At 35.1% G+C, this 14,563-nt stretch overlaps 2 protein-coding genes across 4 annotated transcripts; both read left to right on the top strand.

Annotated features, from left to right (window-relative positions):
- Positions 1-1,423: 1,423 nt before the first annotated feature.
- Positions 1,424-7,433, top strand: LOC120331059 (putative 4-coumarate--CoA ligase 1). 3 transcript variants are annotated; one of them, XM_039398084.2, is made up of 12 exons: positions 1,425-1,623; positions 2,048-2,255; positions 2,694-2,800; positions 2,874-2,946; positions 3,837-3,969; positions 4,312-4,477; positions 4,828-4,996; positions 5,253-5,350; positions 5,429-5,500; positions 6,259-6,414; positions 6,936-7,098; positions 7,170-7,433. In XM_039398084.2, exons 1-12 carry the CDS (start codon positions 1,522-1,524, stop codon positions 7,301-7,303), a joined length of 1,581 nt encoding a protein of 526 aa, XP_039254018.2. In that variant the 5' UTR covers positions 1,425-1,521; the 3' UTR covers positions 7,304-7,433. The 3 variants fall into 3 exon arrangements, with proteins under 3 accessions (XP_039254020.2, XP_039254018.2, XP_039254019.2); XM_039398086.2 differs by lacking the exon at positions 7,170-7,433 and having other exon boundaries at positions 1,424-1,623; positions 6,259-6,365; positions 6,936-7,089; XM_039398085.2 differs by lacking the exon at positions 3,837-3,969 and having other exon boundaries at positions 4,395-4,477.
- A 2,131-nt stretch (positions 7,434-9,564) lies between these two features.
- Positions 9,565-14,253, top strand: LOC120331802 (uncharacterized). The gene is made up of 10 exons (XM_039398958.2): positions 9,565-9,758; positions 10,368-10,492; positions 10,901-11,014; positions 11,551-11,673; positions 11,862-12,039; positions 12,309-12,411; positions 12,920-13,050; positions 13,229-13,333; positions 13,654-13,753; positions 14,075-14,253. Exons 1-10 carry the CDS (start codon positions 9,568-9,570, stop codon positions 14,198-14,200), a joined length of 1,296 nt encoding a protein of 431 aa, XP_039254892.2. The 5' UTR covers positions 9,565-9,567; the 3' UTR covers positions 14,201-14,253.
- Positions 14,254-14,563: the final 310 nt, after the last annotated feature.

Raw genomic sequence — 14,563 nt, 5'->3', positions numbered from 1 at the left:
CCTTTGTTAATTTTTAATGCAAACTTTTCTCAATTTTGATTGTTCGAAGAAGGAATCCTTCGCCCAACCTATCCGTTAGTTTGCAGCCATAAGTTAGAATATTAACGTTACGTTATGGATCTACATAGCGTGCCCTTTTTCTGCTTGTTTGCGTAGTATCAGTAATAATTGATTAGTAGCTGATATGAATTTATTTGGTGGGAATTGCCATAAACTTCAATTTAAATTAACAAGTCTCTGCATGTTTCCCGTATAGCATGAACAATTGTGAAATATAATTTGTTTGCCGACGACGCAAACAACCCTACGACGACCGAATGCTTCTGCATGCTTCATTGCACACTTGTAAATAGTTCGACGCGCAGTTAAGGTTGCAGTCCGCCTTGTATTCTGACTGACAATTCAGTTGGATATCAGCGAAGCCCAATGACAAACACGCGGTTTTGATCAGTATAGTATGAATGTTTAGTTTACTTTTAGAAGGGAAATTTCAAATTCAAGTTTAAAATCTCACCAACTACTTGGAATTAGGCTGGAACAATGTCGTCAAATATCCATGCTACAGAATAATACCGGTTTTAATTTGCAGTCAGTGCCAAGATAAGTGCCTCACTGGCCACATTCATTTATAGCCTTGTCAGAAAGCTAACTTTATATAAATAACTTAGCAATTGAGATATTTGAAACGCTTTTGCAAACTTGCAGAAATCCGAGGTATGAACACTTTCATCCATACATTGACATGAACATATGAAACTGTCCAAAATAACAAGACAACCAGATGAGCATTATATTTGTACTTTGCGATGTCGCAGTTCGACGAACTACGAGCACTAGGTAAACATCTAGATAGGGTCTTCTAATTTGCACGACAATGTCGACAATTGTGATTGTTGGAGTAAGATTTTCGCCAGTGGTCAAAAGGTAATGGACATCGAATCGTGCTCCCAAAATTTGGTGCATTTTTCCAGACATTTTTGTGTCATTGTCCATATTTATCTTTTGCTCTATAAAGCTTTGCTCAAGGTGCAGTTACCGAGGCCAGCCTAAAATGAAAACACTTCACGCAAATGCAAATTATGAGCAATTACTGAGATGTCAAGAATTTACAAATAGTTATTTGTGATTGTGAGTCTATGCGCTCCATGGGCACAACTTAAATTGATTCGAGCCAAATTTTCCTCGACCTGATATGTGTTTGAGCGGATTACAACTTTTTCGACATTGCAGACTTGCGCAAATTAGAAAAGCCGCCTTGATGCTAGGCAACCATTGCGACAAATGAAGCTATGGTCGCGAACTACAATGTGATAGGGATTATCCCAGCTAATCTCTCCTACGAGATCATCTCAATATTGACGTGCCCGACGAACTGGTGTGTGGCTGAAGGATAGGATAACTTTACAGTATACGATTGTAACCTTACCCGAAAATTGCATCTTCAAGTGTAGGCCTATATACAGCTAAATCTATCTTTCGAAAGAAACCGTCAATGCAAAGATACCACACACTGTGACAAAAATGCCAATCAAGTCTCCATTTCCAGACTTTGATCTTCCACAAAGTCCACTTGGAAATTACATGCTCACTCAGATGAAGAAATATGGCGACAGAATTGCAACGGCAAGTCAATTCAATATATGTATAGCATTTCGTACATATCTTTACATAGGCCTACATATAAATATTGTACTTGTATGCCAATAGATCGTTTTGTCATTTTGTATGCTTATTCTTGTTCTTATTGTTCGCTAGAATGCTATTACTTTCTGTTGGTTCTAAGGGATTCGTCTCTTTGTGTGTGGAATGACGTCATCAACAATAATAATTGCGCATCTCGTGGCGGTGACGTTTTGTGACAGATTGCATATATACTCGTACCACTTAGTTTTGGCCGTCGTATCCATTTATTTGAGCATAGCTCTCTTGTTTAAATTTCGAATGTATTCCGAATAGTAGATTATTCGATTTGGTTGTGGTTTTATGATTTCTAACTCATTACATATCGAATTGTTAAATTAATTTAATTCTATCATTCGTCGTTCAGGTAAATCTCTGTGATGGATCATCGGTCACTTACAGTCAATTATACGCGAGATCCAAATCGTGTGCAAGCGCGCTTCGTAAGCAGGGATTTCGTAAAGGTGACGTCATCAGCATACTATCCTTGAACACTGTGAACTATCCAGCCATAATGATTGGAGCTTTTTTATGCGGAGGGACGATTGCTCCGTGTAACCCTTGGTACACAAAGGGTATGTGAACATGTATTGATTTCTACTTTTTTAATAAGGCGATCTTTTGAAACTAAATATACCTCGGACGGATACTGCGCCGCCTCCGTCATTCACTGAGTGGGATATGGTAGAACAATTTAATAGTTTCGATTTTCAAAACGATTTTCCTTAGATTTATAGAAATATCTCCATTTCAAACTTCTCTTATATTTGGCGAATTGCAAAACCGTCCATGACTTGAATAGAATTTTTTTCCGCTTTTATTCGCATTCATTATTTCTTGAATGCTTAGAACTAGGGGTTTGTGGAATTAGATTCACAACTTGAACCTATCAGTCAATCAAGCCAATCTAACTTGACACAAGGCTCCCGCTTGGACTTCCGAAACTTAACTTTCAGATATCATGAGGCTTATTTATAATTTTTATTTAGTAAAGTAAACCAATATTTGTTCAGATGAAATTCTGCAGCAATACAGAATATATAATCCCAAGATGGTTTTTGTAGCTGATACTGCTGTTGATAAAATAAAGGAAATCAAAAATGAGATACCGAGCATAGAGGTTAGTTTGATTTTTAATCTTTCTTGCATGTAAATTTAGGAATAGGTTTAATGATTGTGTTTTTCATTTGTAGAAAGTTTTTGTAATCGGACAAGAAATGGATGATTTTGTGTCGCTTTCTGAGATGATTAAAAATACTGATGAGGGTAAGTTCATTTCGATGTGCGAAATCATTTTAGTAAATAAATAACAATTTATAATTTATTTTGTACAAAGTCGACTCGTACTGTCATGTTGTGCAATTGAACATGTTAAAGTAACTCTCACAAAAAATCTTCAAATACTCATATGTGATTCTATATTTCCCATCGCGGGAATGCAATAAGAGAAAATAAGATGGAAACTAGCACGGCCATACTTGAAAATTGGTATTGTTTTCGAAATTTCCAATAAAATTGAGTTAACTCTACTCGCAATCGTTTTTGGATTAAAATGGTCCTAAGGATTATTTTTTTATTTGTCCGTTTGTAATCGCTGTTGCTGTTATCGTTGAGGTTATGATAAATATTTTCTCTACAAAACTAAAAAGCAAGTCGATTTACCAGTACTTATAGATCAAGGGTGTGCAAGGTTTTTGGACCAAGGGCCAAATATTTTGCCCACCTAGACTGGCGGGCCCCATGTAAGTGTGACGTAAAAAGTTACATTTTATGAACGATATTTACAGTGTTAAAAAAGCAAATAAGGAAAACAATAAGTCTCATGACGAAACTAAATTTAATCGCAATCTCAACGTATTCCTTAAGATGTTTGGTATTAGTTTGGTTGCGGTAGCATCAGGCGGACGAGATCGAACTACCCAACGGGCCGTGTTTGGCCTGCGAGTTGTAGTTTGCCCATGTCAGTTATCGATGGTAGAAGTATCTAGAATACTTTACTTCAATATTTACAATTTTTCGTTGAATCATAACGATTTTATGGCATTAGGTGCAATATCAATTTTCTGGCTTTTCGGTATCATCGTTAGTTTTTTGGTCTTTAAGTCCCAATATATAACCTTTGATTTTCATTGATGCCTGTCTTTCGTATTTTGTAGATAATTTTAATGATGTTGATATCAACACCATGGAAGATATTTGTATTCTGGCATCGTCAAGCGGAACAACAGGACCACCAAAATGCGTGATGCACACCTATCGCAGTCTAATGACAGCGACATTTTTTAGAAAGTATTCAAGATATTACTTGATTTTTTGAATGTTATTAGGAAATCGGCGGTTTAAAATGCATTTTTTGTTCGAATGGAAGTAGCGTTCTCATAACAAATTTCACTCTTACCGACGTTACAAACTCAAATAATATTCAAAGATGCACATGTCTCAAAACCTAGCCAAACGAATTCCAACATCTCCAATAACTTTCTATTTATATTGGGGAACTAACATTTATTACTAAGAGAGAATACTACTATTTTATGCTTGTAATCAACGCTTTGTGATATTGAAGAAGTTTAGAATAGAAACAGTTGTGCTTGCACATGGGTATTAACATTTTAAGTTCTTCTCTTCTAGATTGCGAGGAATAGATTTGGAGGGCAAAACATATTATCACGATCGTCCTATTTTTCATACTGTTGGGTATACATTTACATTAGGACTTCTTCACTATGGTGCAAAAATCATATTTGATCAAACATTTGATGCAGATCGAATGCTGAAAGCTGTCGAAACGTATAAGGTATGTTAGGGGCATATTATGAAAACGATTACACCTCGTTTTATACATAATAAATATGGAGAATAGTGTTTCTATAATACAATTTTGGGACCTCCTGAAGTATGCGCACCAAGATAGCGCACAACCTGAACTCAGGTTGTGTACAAGGTTAGGGTTCAGGTTGTGCGACATCTCGGTGCGCATACTTCAGGAGTACCCAATTTTGGGCTTCATAGGTTTTTAGTCGCACAGACAGGCAAAATTTTCATTTTAGTACCAGTGAACACGTTTACCCGTTAGTCAAAATCTAGTTCTTCAACAATTTGTAGACAAACTATGTAAAAATAATATTTTCTTATTTGTTCGCTCAGGTCGATCATTCTTTCATCTCTCCATCTGCTATGCTGATACTTGCGCAAACACATTCTTTCCATAATTATGACATTTCTTCACTAAAAACTGCTGTTTTCGGTGGTGCGTCTGTTGCCCCATCTGTACTCTGCTCCGTGAAAGAAAAATACGGGATCAAAGTATACGCAAGTACAGTGTTATAGCATATAGTGGTGATTTCTGCCGAAGAAAATTACCAGTAAACTACTTTTTTCCTAATATAATCATAATCTTTCATTAAATATGCTATTATTTAAACTGCATCTGTGATCGTAAATTAAACATTTTCGCTTTGATAGAAAAGCAGTTAAAACGACCTCGATCTGATGCACCATACAAATTATCTCGCTAAAGTTCAAAAATCCTCAAAGTAAATACATCATAACTGCAAACTGTTTTTCCGCAGGTTACGGCTTGACTGAATGTACGCCTGTTGCGATAAACTACGACCTTGACAATTTCATTGAGTCGAACGGGTCTCTCAGTCCCAACACTGTTATCAAGGTCTGTTTGAAGAATAAACATTTAGACAAGTACCTAATTTTACTTAATTTAATTTAATTTTTTTTATTTCAACCTCAGATCGTGGATTTGCAATCAGGAGAAGAGAAACAATGTAAACAATCCGGTGAAATACTGGTAAAAGGTCCACACGTAAGTCGTAGATTCTGGATTCAGCTATATATACAAACACAATTTTGATGAAATGTCATTCTTTACTTGTGTTGGATCATATTGCTGTTAACTGTTTTTAGAGTTACAAATTTCGATACTCCTGTAGCAGGTTTGGGTTAAGCCATAATTCTATTCCGATTTTCACTATTTTAGTTCTATTACGAGTCGGGAACTGTATTTGTTAGCCAAGTGGATATACCCCCTGCTCATAGGTTTCAGTCCCTTTACACAACTTGATGTAAAGTAGGCGAACAAAATTAGTTACCTTATTGGTACACATACTTCTGGGGCGCCCAAATTTCTGATGCGAAAAGCGATAGAACTGGTGATATAAACGCAATATTTACGCGATGATTAGTGTCTGTCTGTCAGCGTCTGACCTTGTTACGTACGAATCAAGAATTGGAAAGGGTCGTGCATCGCTTATATCTGGTTATCTTATTCAGAATGAGCGCGCAAAGATGAGCATGTCATCAAACTGAACAGAATAGGTCTTTCAGTGTGTTTTGATCAAGTAATTCTACAACCAGTACCAGATAATCTCACGTAAAAAAAACGCCAATCACATTGAAATGACAGGTTTCTATATACAATGAATGCATACAATATATGCATGAAAGCTAGGAACTTTTTTGTTTTCATTTATCTTAGTAATTGTTAATGTTTGTTTCAAAGTTTTAAATTTGACGGTCATCCGCGATTCGTATTGGACTTTTTCTTTTATGATATATTTGTAGATGATGGAAGGATATCTGAATAATCCGGAGGCAACAAGAAATGCCATAACTGATGATGGTTTTCTTCGTACTGGAGATATTGGATATTGCGACGAAAATGGAATGCTGTATGTTGTGGGTCGAATTAAAGAAGTTATCAAATATAAAGGCCTTCAGGCATGAAGGAATATATTATTTAGACTTCGAATTCTTCCAAAAAACATAAATTCGTTTTATTATTTTTTTTCGCAGGAAAATAAGGAGCTTTCCATCACGTTATCAAAAAATATATAAATCAATAAATATACCGAAATTGGGGCTCCCGAAGTATGCGAACCAAGATGGCGGACATCGGAATGTAATATGTGTACTAGGTTAGGCCATAATTTTAGGTATAAATACTACGGGAGGCTCTTGGCTAGTCTTCGAACTGATAATAGGACTAAAATAAGGAAAATTGGAGAAAAATTATCGCCTAACCCTAACCTGTTACCCATGTTACGTTCCGATGTCCGCCATCTCGGTTCGCATACTTCGGGAGCACCCCGAAATTGTTATGTAAACCTAGTTAAATGAACGCACTCGAACGAGCCAGTCATGTCGTTCTGTATCATATATTCATCTGACTAAAATTGTTAAGAAAGTAATCAATAATAAAATATAAAATGACAGCATTTACTAAACTTTTCTCACATCAGGTTCCGCCAGTTGAAATAGAATCAGTTCTTCTAACCCATGAAAAGATTGCAGATGCCGGTGTGATCGGATTACCTGATAAAGAATGTGGAGAAATTCCTAAAGCTTTTATTGTGAAAAACGATGAATCCCTTACTGAAGACGAGGTCGTGAAATTCGTAGCAAGTGAGAAATATATATTATTCTTGCTAACCCTATTTCACGTGTTCTTCCAACTAATGTTCATCATTTTTCAGGTAATCTGACAGATTACAAGCATCTTCGAGGAGGCGTGGAATTTATTGAAGCAATACCAAAATCCACGTTCGGAAAAATACAACGCAACGAACTGAAAAAACTAGCAAAACTCCTCAGTCATTCCTTAGAATAATTGTAACTGAATATTTAAATATTGTGCGAGCCAAACACTTTACAAACGAATGTTAAAACTCTAACAAATTTAAAAAATTTAATAAGAATTTCAGAATAATTTAACGAATCAAATTTGAAGTCGAGTCGGAGCAAGTAATGCCTCCTTTGATCTTGATTGTTGGCAGTTAATTTTGCCCGACGTCGAGTTTGATTAAAACATATGAAGATAAAATGCTGCTTTAAACTATCCGTCTTCACAGTTTAAATACTAATAAGACACATATATGCTGCTGTTTCGATCAGATCCTTCTCCCATCTCACACAAAAAGAAGAAGTAATTAAGAACTTTATGTTTTTTTTTTATATTTTGGCTAATCCTGTATTTGCCTTGTTTGTATTTTGCAGCCTAAACAGACACAAATTTTATCACCAACGGCCACAGGGTTTAACAAAAGCCTACAAATGCACTTGCTATTTCACGTAAAGAGATTATGTTATAGGCATACTTATTCAATACAATCGAGCTAGCAGAGTTATTGCTTACGGGTATTTGTTCTCAGTAAATTTTCTACAACCTTGCTTACATGTTGCAAGACGTGCATACAAGCAAAATCATGTCCGATATAGAATAGCAAGTGACTCACTCTCGGACATTTGCACCCATGAAGTTGTGAACTTATGGAAATTTAGAAATATGGATATTTTTGCTGACGAACATTTGTAATCGCGGACATTCGTATTCATGAATATTTCCACTCGCGTATATTTGCAAATATGGTCATTTTGAACTCATGAAAATTTGTGTTTCAGACAATAATATTTCATTAAGATATATATGTATATACCAGTTCTGTAAAGCAAACTATCCTCTCCTGAGGATTGGTGACAAAAATCCTTAAACGCATATAAAGTGAGTTAAAATCAGAACAGGCCTATTGCCAAACGATTGCCTGGATAAACAAAGGGATAAAAATTGATTTCTGACCGGACGTCCAGAAGTATGGCGCACAACCTGAACATAGTGGTTGTACCAGGTTAGGGTCCAGGTTGTGCGCCATCTTGGTGCACATACTTCGGGAGCGTCTTCTGACCATATAGTGACTGTTGCTTTAATCAATTATATTAGATCACTCGTGAGAAGTGAATTTCCTTTTTTCCGCTTGTCTTGTTGTTGGAACTGTCTTGTGGTATAAACGAACGGCGTCGTATTTCGTTGTTTGAACATTCCAATATGACGAGTTTTGCATTGCTCCAGCGATTGACGAAGCCAACAAATCTCATAGTTTTTAAAAACTGGACTACATTCTTCAACACTGGAACAAACAAGTATATCGAATTGATAAAATCGTTGTAAATTTTTCAGTGTTTATCAAAGTTTAAATTATTGTAGATCAGATGATTATAAATTGATTACGTAGTATTCCAATAGTGTACCAAGTAAATTTCTGATTTTTACATTCAGTGACTGCGTAGAAATTTTTTGTAATATATACATGATCAACACATTTTCAAATGCAACAACATTTGTTAATCAGATTCTCATTAATTATTATATTACTCATTAATTTATTACTCATTACTCAACTCATTAATTTATTATATATATATAGATGAACAACCATTAGCGACTTAGCGTAGCTGTTCATTCTCATCATCTGATCCATGCGATAAGAAATAAATATTCATTTTTATATAAATATGCATACGCCTCATTTGCGTCATTGATGTAGACGTTAGAACTTGATAGTCTATATTAAGTTGCACTTCTGTTGATTCAAGAGTAATATAAACATAATGTATAAATTTCTCGCACGCTATCATGCAATAGCTCTAAATCCTCAATTTCTTATCTGCCTTATATATTTCATTGTCATGTAAATTGATACAGTTGTGCAAAGATTGTGTGACACGCTGTATTTGGTATAATTTTAATGTACCTAAATTAAATTATTATGTATTTAATGGCGTTCTTCGAGAAATTACATCTCGTGCGAACATGTAGAAATGCACTCACTCCACTGTTGACTATATTATCAAATGAAGTTTTCCGGTAGTTGTTTTGAGAATGACTTGAAATTTAAAGATCAGCACCTTTGTGCGCTTCTCGATTAACGTTAATTCTATTCAACTGCTTAATGCAATTAGTTGATTCTCGGTGACAAATTCGTTCGAGTGTTCTGTATATATATCGGAAGCTGAGTATAAAAACAAAATTGTTGATTTCCCAATGTTTTTAACGTCACATAAATGATATTTCAGAAGTATTAGAAGATTCGATTCAAAATGAGATTCGAAACAACTCTCATTAATTTGTTGATATTGTGTGGGGTTGTCATGTCAGCAGACGACGCCTTAAAATCTCCGAAAACCTTGTATTCGGCGCCAACCGAATTCCGGCCAGCATTTTGCAGTTTATTGCTTGATCCGGTTACGGGGGAATATGACCTTGGTTATTCGTCTTTCAATGGCTTGCCGTAAGTATGTCTTAAAAATTATTGATAAAATAAAATATTTAGATAGTTTTGATAAGAGCGTGATTGAGAATCGCTTTGAATTCTGGACTACGATTTTTCTACATATAAAAGATAAATTTTTTGAAAATTACCTACTCAATTCATAAGTTGAAGCAAAAACTGCATTTATACGAAGTTTTATATATATATATACATAAAATGTCTGCTTCATTATATATATACATAATGTGTGACTACCTTACTCCCTGTTGGAAAATGGCTACGGAACTGAGTTAGCTGTCCGATGCTAGTAAAATGAGATTTCTATCGTTTTTTAAGTCTCAGAATGAAATAACTCAAATTAACTCTTATCTAGCCAAATATGTTTGGAGTTTGACAGGTAACACGATTGAGAAGATTATGCTTTCGAATACAAAAGCGGACAAATTTTTTGATCTTTATAAAGCTTGTCCAATGTTGCTTCTAGTTTTTTTGATCCTATGCTTTGAAATCTTTCAGTTCAAAATCTACCTAATTGGCTATTTAATCGGAATACTTCAATTAAACCAGATCGTTACCTGACAACGGGTAATGATTTCAACTCCTTTCATTATGTTTTTATTTCTACAGGAATGAACCGGACAACGTATTGAGAATCCCAACTGTAACACAAAATTACTTAGACAAAACTAAGATGGTATCTCAGGTTATCACAAACACGATTGTATGGCCAAACGAAATTGAGTCCGTGCCATGTAAGTGTACTATTCTTTATGATAAAAAGTTATTGTGACTATGCTAAAATGTGTAGTGAAAAATGTTGTTTATAAAAAGAATAGCTACCAATTTCCAAATAGTGTTTGCAATTATTACATACATTCTATTTAATATTTGGATGAAATTCGTGAGGGTAAAGTTCGAATCGACGTGGTTCAACAACTTTCCGATACGAAACATGTTACGAGATTTAAACAATATTCAATTTTTATTTTTATTTATAATCTACCATTAGAAAAAATTTCAAGTGAGAAGATACTATTTGCTATTTGATTTCATTTTACTTTTAAATCAAGTTTCCAGTGTTTGAAAAATTCTTCAAAACCCCACCGTATTGCAAAACCCAGTCCAATCGAGTTTTTCCATAATCGAGGAATATTTTTTAGATGGAACTTTTGGAAACTCACATTATTGGACATCGGCCAGTGCATTTTTCATGCCCGGTCAAGACGATGGATCAATTTCATTGATTGATATGACTGACCCAGCCAATCCAGGACGTAAGTTTTTTATTTTTTTCGAATTGGTGAATGTTTGAAAAACGATATATAGGTACGATTCTATATCGAATTTATCACAAACTCTCTCTACTTGAATCTCTCTACATTAGGGCGCTCCCGAAGTATGTGCAAGGTGGCGCACAGCCTGAACCCTAACCTGGTACACATGCTATGTTCAGGTTGTGCGGCATCTTGGTCCACATACTTCTGGAGGTCCAAAATTAGAGCGCCAGCAAACACAAGCATTTCTCCTATGTTATGATTCAAAAATTCTTTCCTTACATGATACGATTTGGGTGCACAAGTAAGGCTCAACAGCAAACATTGGTAATGACGGGCAATGAGAGGAAATTCATTTATTTCATATATTTTACGTGTATTATGACGTCATTGCATTGCACGTCATTCTATATCACGTTGGGATTTGGTAAATAAACTGTAAATACTCAACCACCATTAGTTGAAAATAAATTTATGAATGGGACTGATGTACGTGCAAAAACTAAATTTCATGCAAGAACATTTTTTCATTATAGAACCTATAAAAATATCGTCGACAGAGGATAATAAAGAATGGTATTATCATCGTGTGATATGGCACGACATGGACCAAGACGGCGACTACGACGCGGTTACTGCAAGGGCATACGGAAATTCTAGTGAGTGCATGAAGTTCAAAGTTTCACATCTCTTCAACCTTTGTGCGAGTGCAATCTTCGATGAGTTAATCAGCTGTCTGGTGTTTAAAATCTTAGAAATCCGGTGAAATTTTAACGCAATTTATTGCATGGGTGCAAAATTTGACAATAGGAATGATGTACATTTATATATATTCTTCACTTCTTAGCCAGTGCCGACGAGTCACAGTTAGTCTGGTTTGAAAACTCCGGAGTAAATCCACCAACAGAGTTTTGGAAGGCTCACGTGATATCTACCGGATATGAGGACGTTCACTTCAGAATTCACAATCTTCCGTTACCAGATGGATCAGAAACTGCAGTCATTATTAGCGGCGGATTTTTTAGGTAAGCGTTTAACAATATTTGGAGTATAAAAATTATATTAAAAAGTCTCGGTTGGAATAACCATTAACCTGGTAAGAATAGGGCACCAAATTAAAAAGACTATTAATTTGAGGGAGACGCAATTGACAATTTCTTTCGATTGGTAATAAGTAATTATTCAAATCAAATTAATTTATTCTTTTCGAAGTTTATAATCCAACTCGCAGCACCTAATAAATATCATCAATCCCGATTACATGTCATAAAATGTTCACAACAATTTTTCTCAGTCGTTCTCTAACATTAACCTGGACAACGGATGGTGATTGGAGCAACACCGCATCAATCCATCATCGTGTTATTGATACTGCGGGGTGGTATTTTGATCTTAAGGTAATATATTGAGTTTATCCGTTTACAAACCTTAGGTTCATTAAAATATTTGGAATTGAGACTACTTGTAGAAACATCGAAATACAAATCACTGGCTGGCAGAGCGTAGTCAGTCCAATTTTATTTTTTATTTTTTCTCGTTTGGTTCATTTGGTGAAAGGATTATCGATAGCAAGCCAGGAAATGTCCGATTTCCAGTAAATCGTTCAAGAATAGAGCAAAATTTTGTTGGGTGGAGCGTATAAATTCTTGTCTTATTGTAAATGCTGCAGCATTGCACTACACTTTTTGGAGAGAGGGCATGGCGTCTCAGGCTACGCCTATTTTGGCTGCAGTGTAATGTGATTTGACAAGACTATCATTTTGAGAACAAGAAATTCAAATTCTTCGATATGCTAGTAAAGTCAGCCAATGTAGTTGTTATCGCCATTATAAAAGGCTTTGCAATTTTTCTCATCAATATCAAATCAGATTATTTTGTGTCAAACTTATTTTAATCATTACACAGATAGAAGACCTGAATGCTGATGGCAAAGATGACATTCTCATTACAACATGGAGTAGACCTGGACCCGATATTGGATCTCTTTTGGCTTATGAAATGCCCGAAGGAGATTGGAGAACAGATGAATGGACAAGGTGGTATTTTTAAAATTTAAAATATTGGTTCTAAAAATCAATCTTATATAATGCTCGAATAGTATTCGAAAATTCCAGTTGGCTTTACCCTATATTGATTTATTAATATTGATGTGAATATATATATCACGCAACAAATACTTTTTGTATAATTTTTATTTTATTTATTTTCCAACAGACATGTTATTTCTACTGATTTCCACGATGACATCAGTCCCGGAAGTGGTTCTCCTGGGGCCCCTGCACCATTTTGGCGATCAACTACCTCCAAGGAAAATGGAGAGTGAGCTAACATTCATTATAATTCTATAGACTGAAATTGAAATATTAAACCAACCTGTACTGTTATAATCATGTTTCTAGCGATAAATATTATAAAAATATTGACGACGATTTATGTAAATTACAGTAAATCAATTAAATCGGTGTATATCATGCAAATTAAGTAACGGTAAAATTTTATTATATGGGTTATTCATCAGAGCATCCAATAAGTAAATTTGCAGCCTACTATTCGCCATATTCTGTAACTAATTTATTAAATCAAGCATGCTTACTAAAATTAATCTCCCTATATTATATCAGAAACTAACTTCTTTCCAGGAAAGCACATCTTCTTGTGAGCGGTGATGATGACGGACAGGCATACTTACTGGTACCAAATACAGAAGATCCTTCTGACTGGTCATACACTAAATCAACAGTGAGTATGAATTTGAAAAAAATAATAATAAAACTCAATCAGGAACAAAGTAATGCGGAGATTATATCGTTTGCTCGAGCCTAATCTTGGTAGATCTACGTGACGTTGAAATTAACATTCTACCAATTTGATTGAGTTTATTTCCTTATGACCATAATAATTTATCCAACTATACATACTACAGTAATTACTTGAATCTAACTTCAAATTCAGCGAGCTTATGGAAGGCATTTCTGAGAATTTGTACCAATGGTAGGCTACTCGAAACGACTATGTGTATTATGGTTTCATTATTATGTCTCTTCCGTCTGATATTAACAGATTTTCCGTGCCTTCGGTACTGTTGGGACAATGGCTATTGGAGATGTGGACGGAGATGGTTATACTGAGATTTTCATCCCGGCCTACAACACTAAGCAAATCATTGTTTTAACCTACAAGCCGTAGAATTGTACCTAGATAGGCCACATCAGATCAACACTTTAGTGTACAATGTAGATGTGAATAAACTAATACTATAAAACGGTGTGAAAGTAATTAGATGTAAATGCTTGGCCGATGAATATTGACTTGTGAAAATTGGGTAGCTAATCAAGCGAAAGTCGCATTTACATAGTCAATACTGAAATCAAGTATAGAAAACCAAAAATTGATTGAATTATTTAATAATTTTCCGAATACATCGCTTATGACTAGCAGGGGCGATTAGAACACGATCGATCGCTTGTAGATCTACTATGAGTGATGTTTTCACATGTAGTTGAAGTCTTTAAGTAACTTTCATTTAATCATTCTACATTAAATGATATT

This window comes from Styela clava, chromosome 6 (assembly GCF_964204865.1).
Source record: "Styela clava chromosome 6, kaStyClav1.hap1.2, whole genome shotgun sequence".
Classification (NCBI taxonomy): domain Eukaryota; kingdom Metazoa; phylum Chordata; class Ascidiacea; order Stolidobranchia; family Styelidae; genus Styela; species Styela clava.
This window is presented reverse-complemented; position numbering and strand designations above follow the sequence as displayed.

Bases quoted from the DNA above. Each gene is read 5' to 3' on its own strand.
- LOC120331802 (XM_039398958.2), top strand. From the start codon at position 9,568: ATGAGATTCGAAACAACTCTCATTAATTTGTTGATATTGTGTGGGGTT. The intron at 11,674-11,861 runs GTGAGTGCATGA...TTCACTTCTTAG, and splicing joins AAGGGCATACGGAAATTCTA to CCAGTGCCGACGAGTCACAG. The intron at 12,412-12,919 runs GTAATATATTGA...ATCATTACACAG, and splicing joins GGTGGTATTTTGATCTTAAG to ATAGAAGACCTGAATGCTGA.
- LOC120331059 (XM_039398084.2), top strand. From the start codon at position 1,522: ATGCCAATCAAGTCTCCATTTCCAGACTTTGATCTTCCACAAAGTCCA. The intron at 4,997-5,252 runs GTACAGTGTTAT...GTTTTTCCGCAG, and splicing joins CGGGATCAAAGTATACGCAA to GTTACGGCTTGACTGAATGT. The intron at 5,351-5,428 runs GTCTGTTTGAAG...TTTCAACCTCAG, and splicing joins GTCCCAACACTGTTATCAAG to ATCGTGGATTTGCAATCAGG.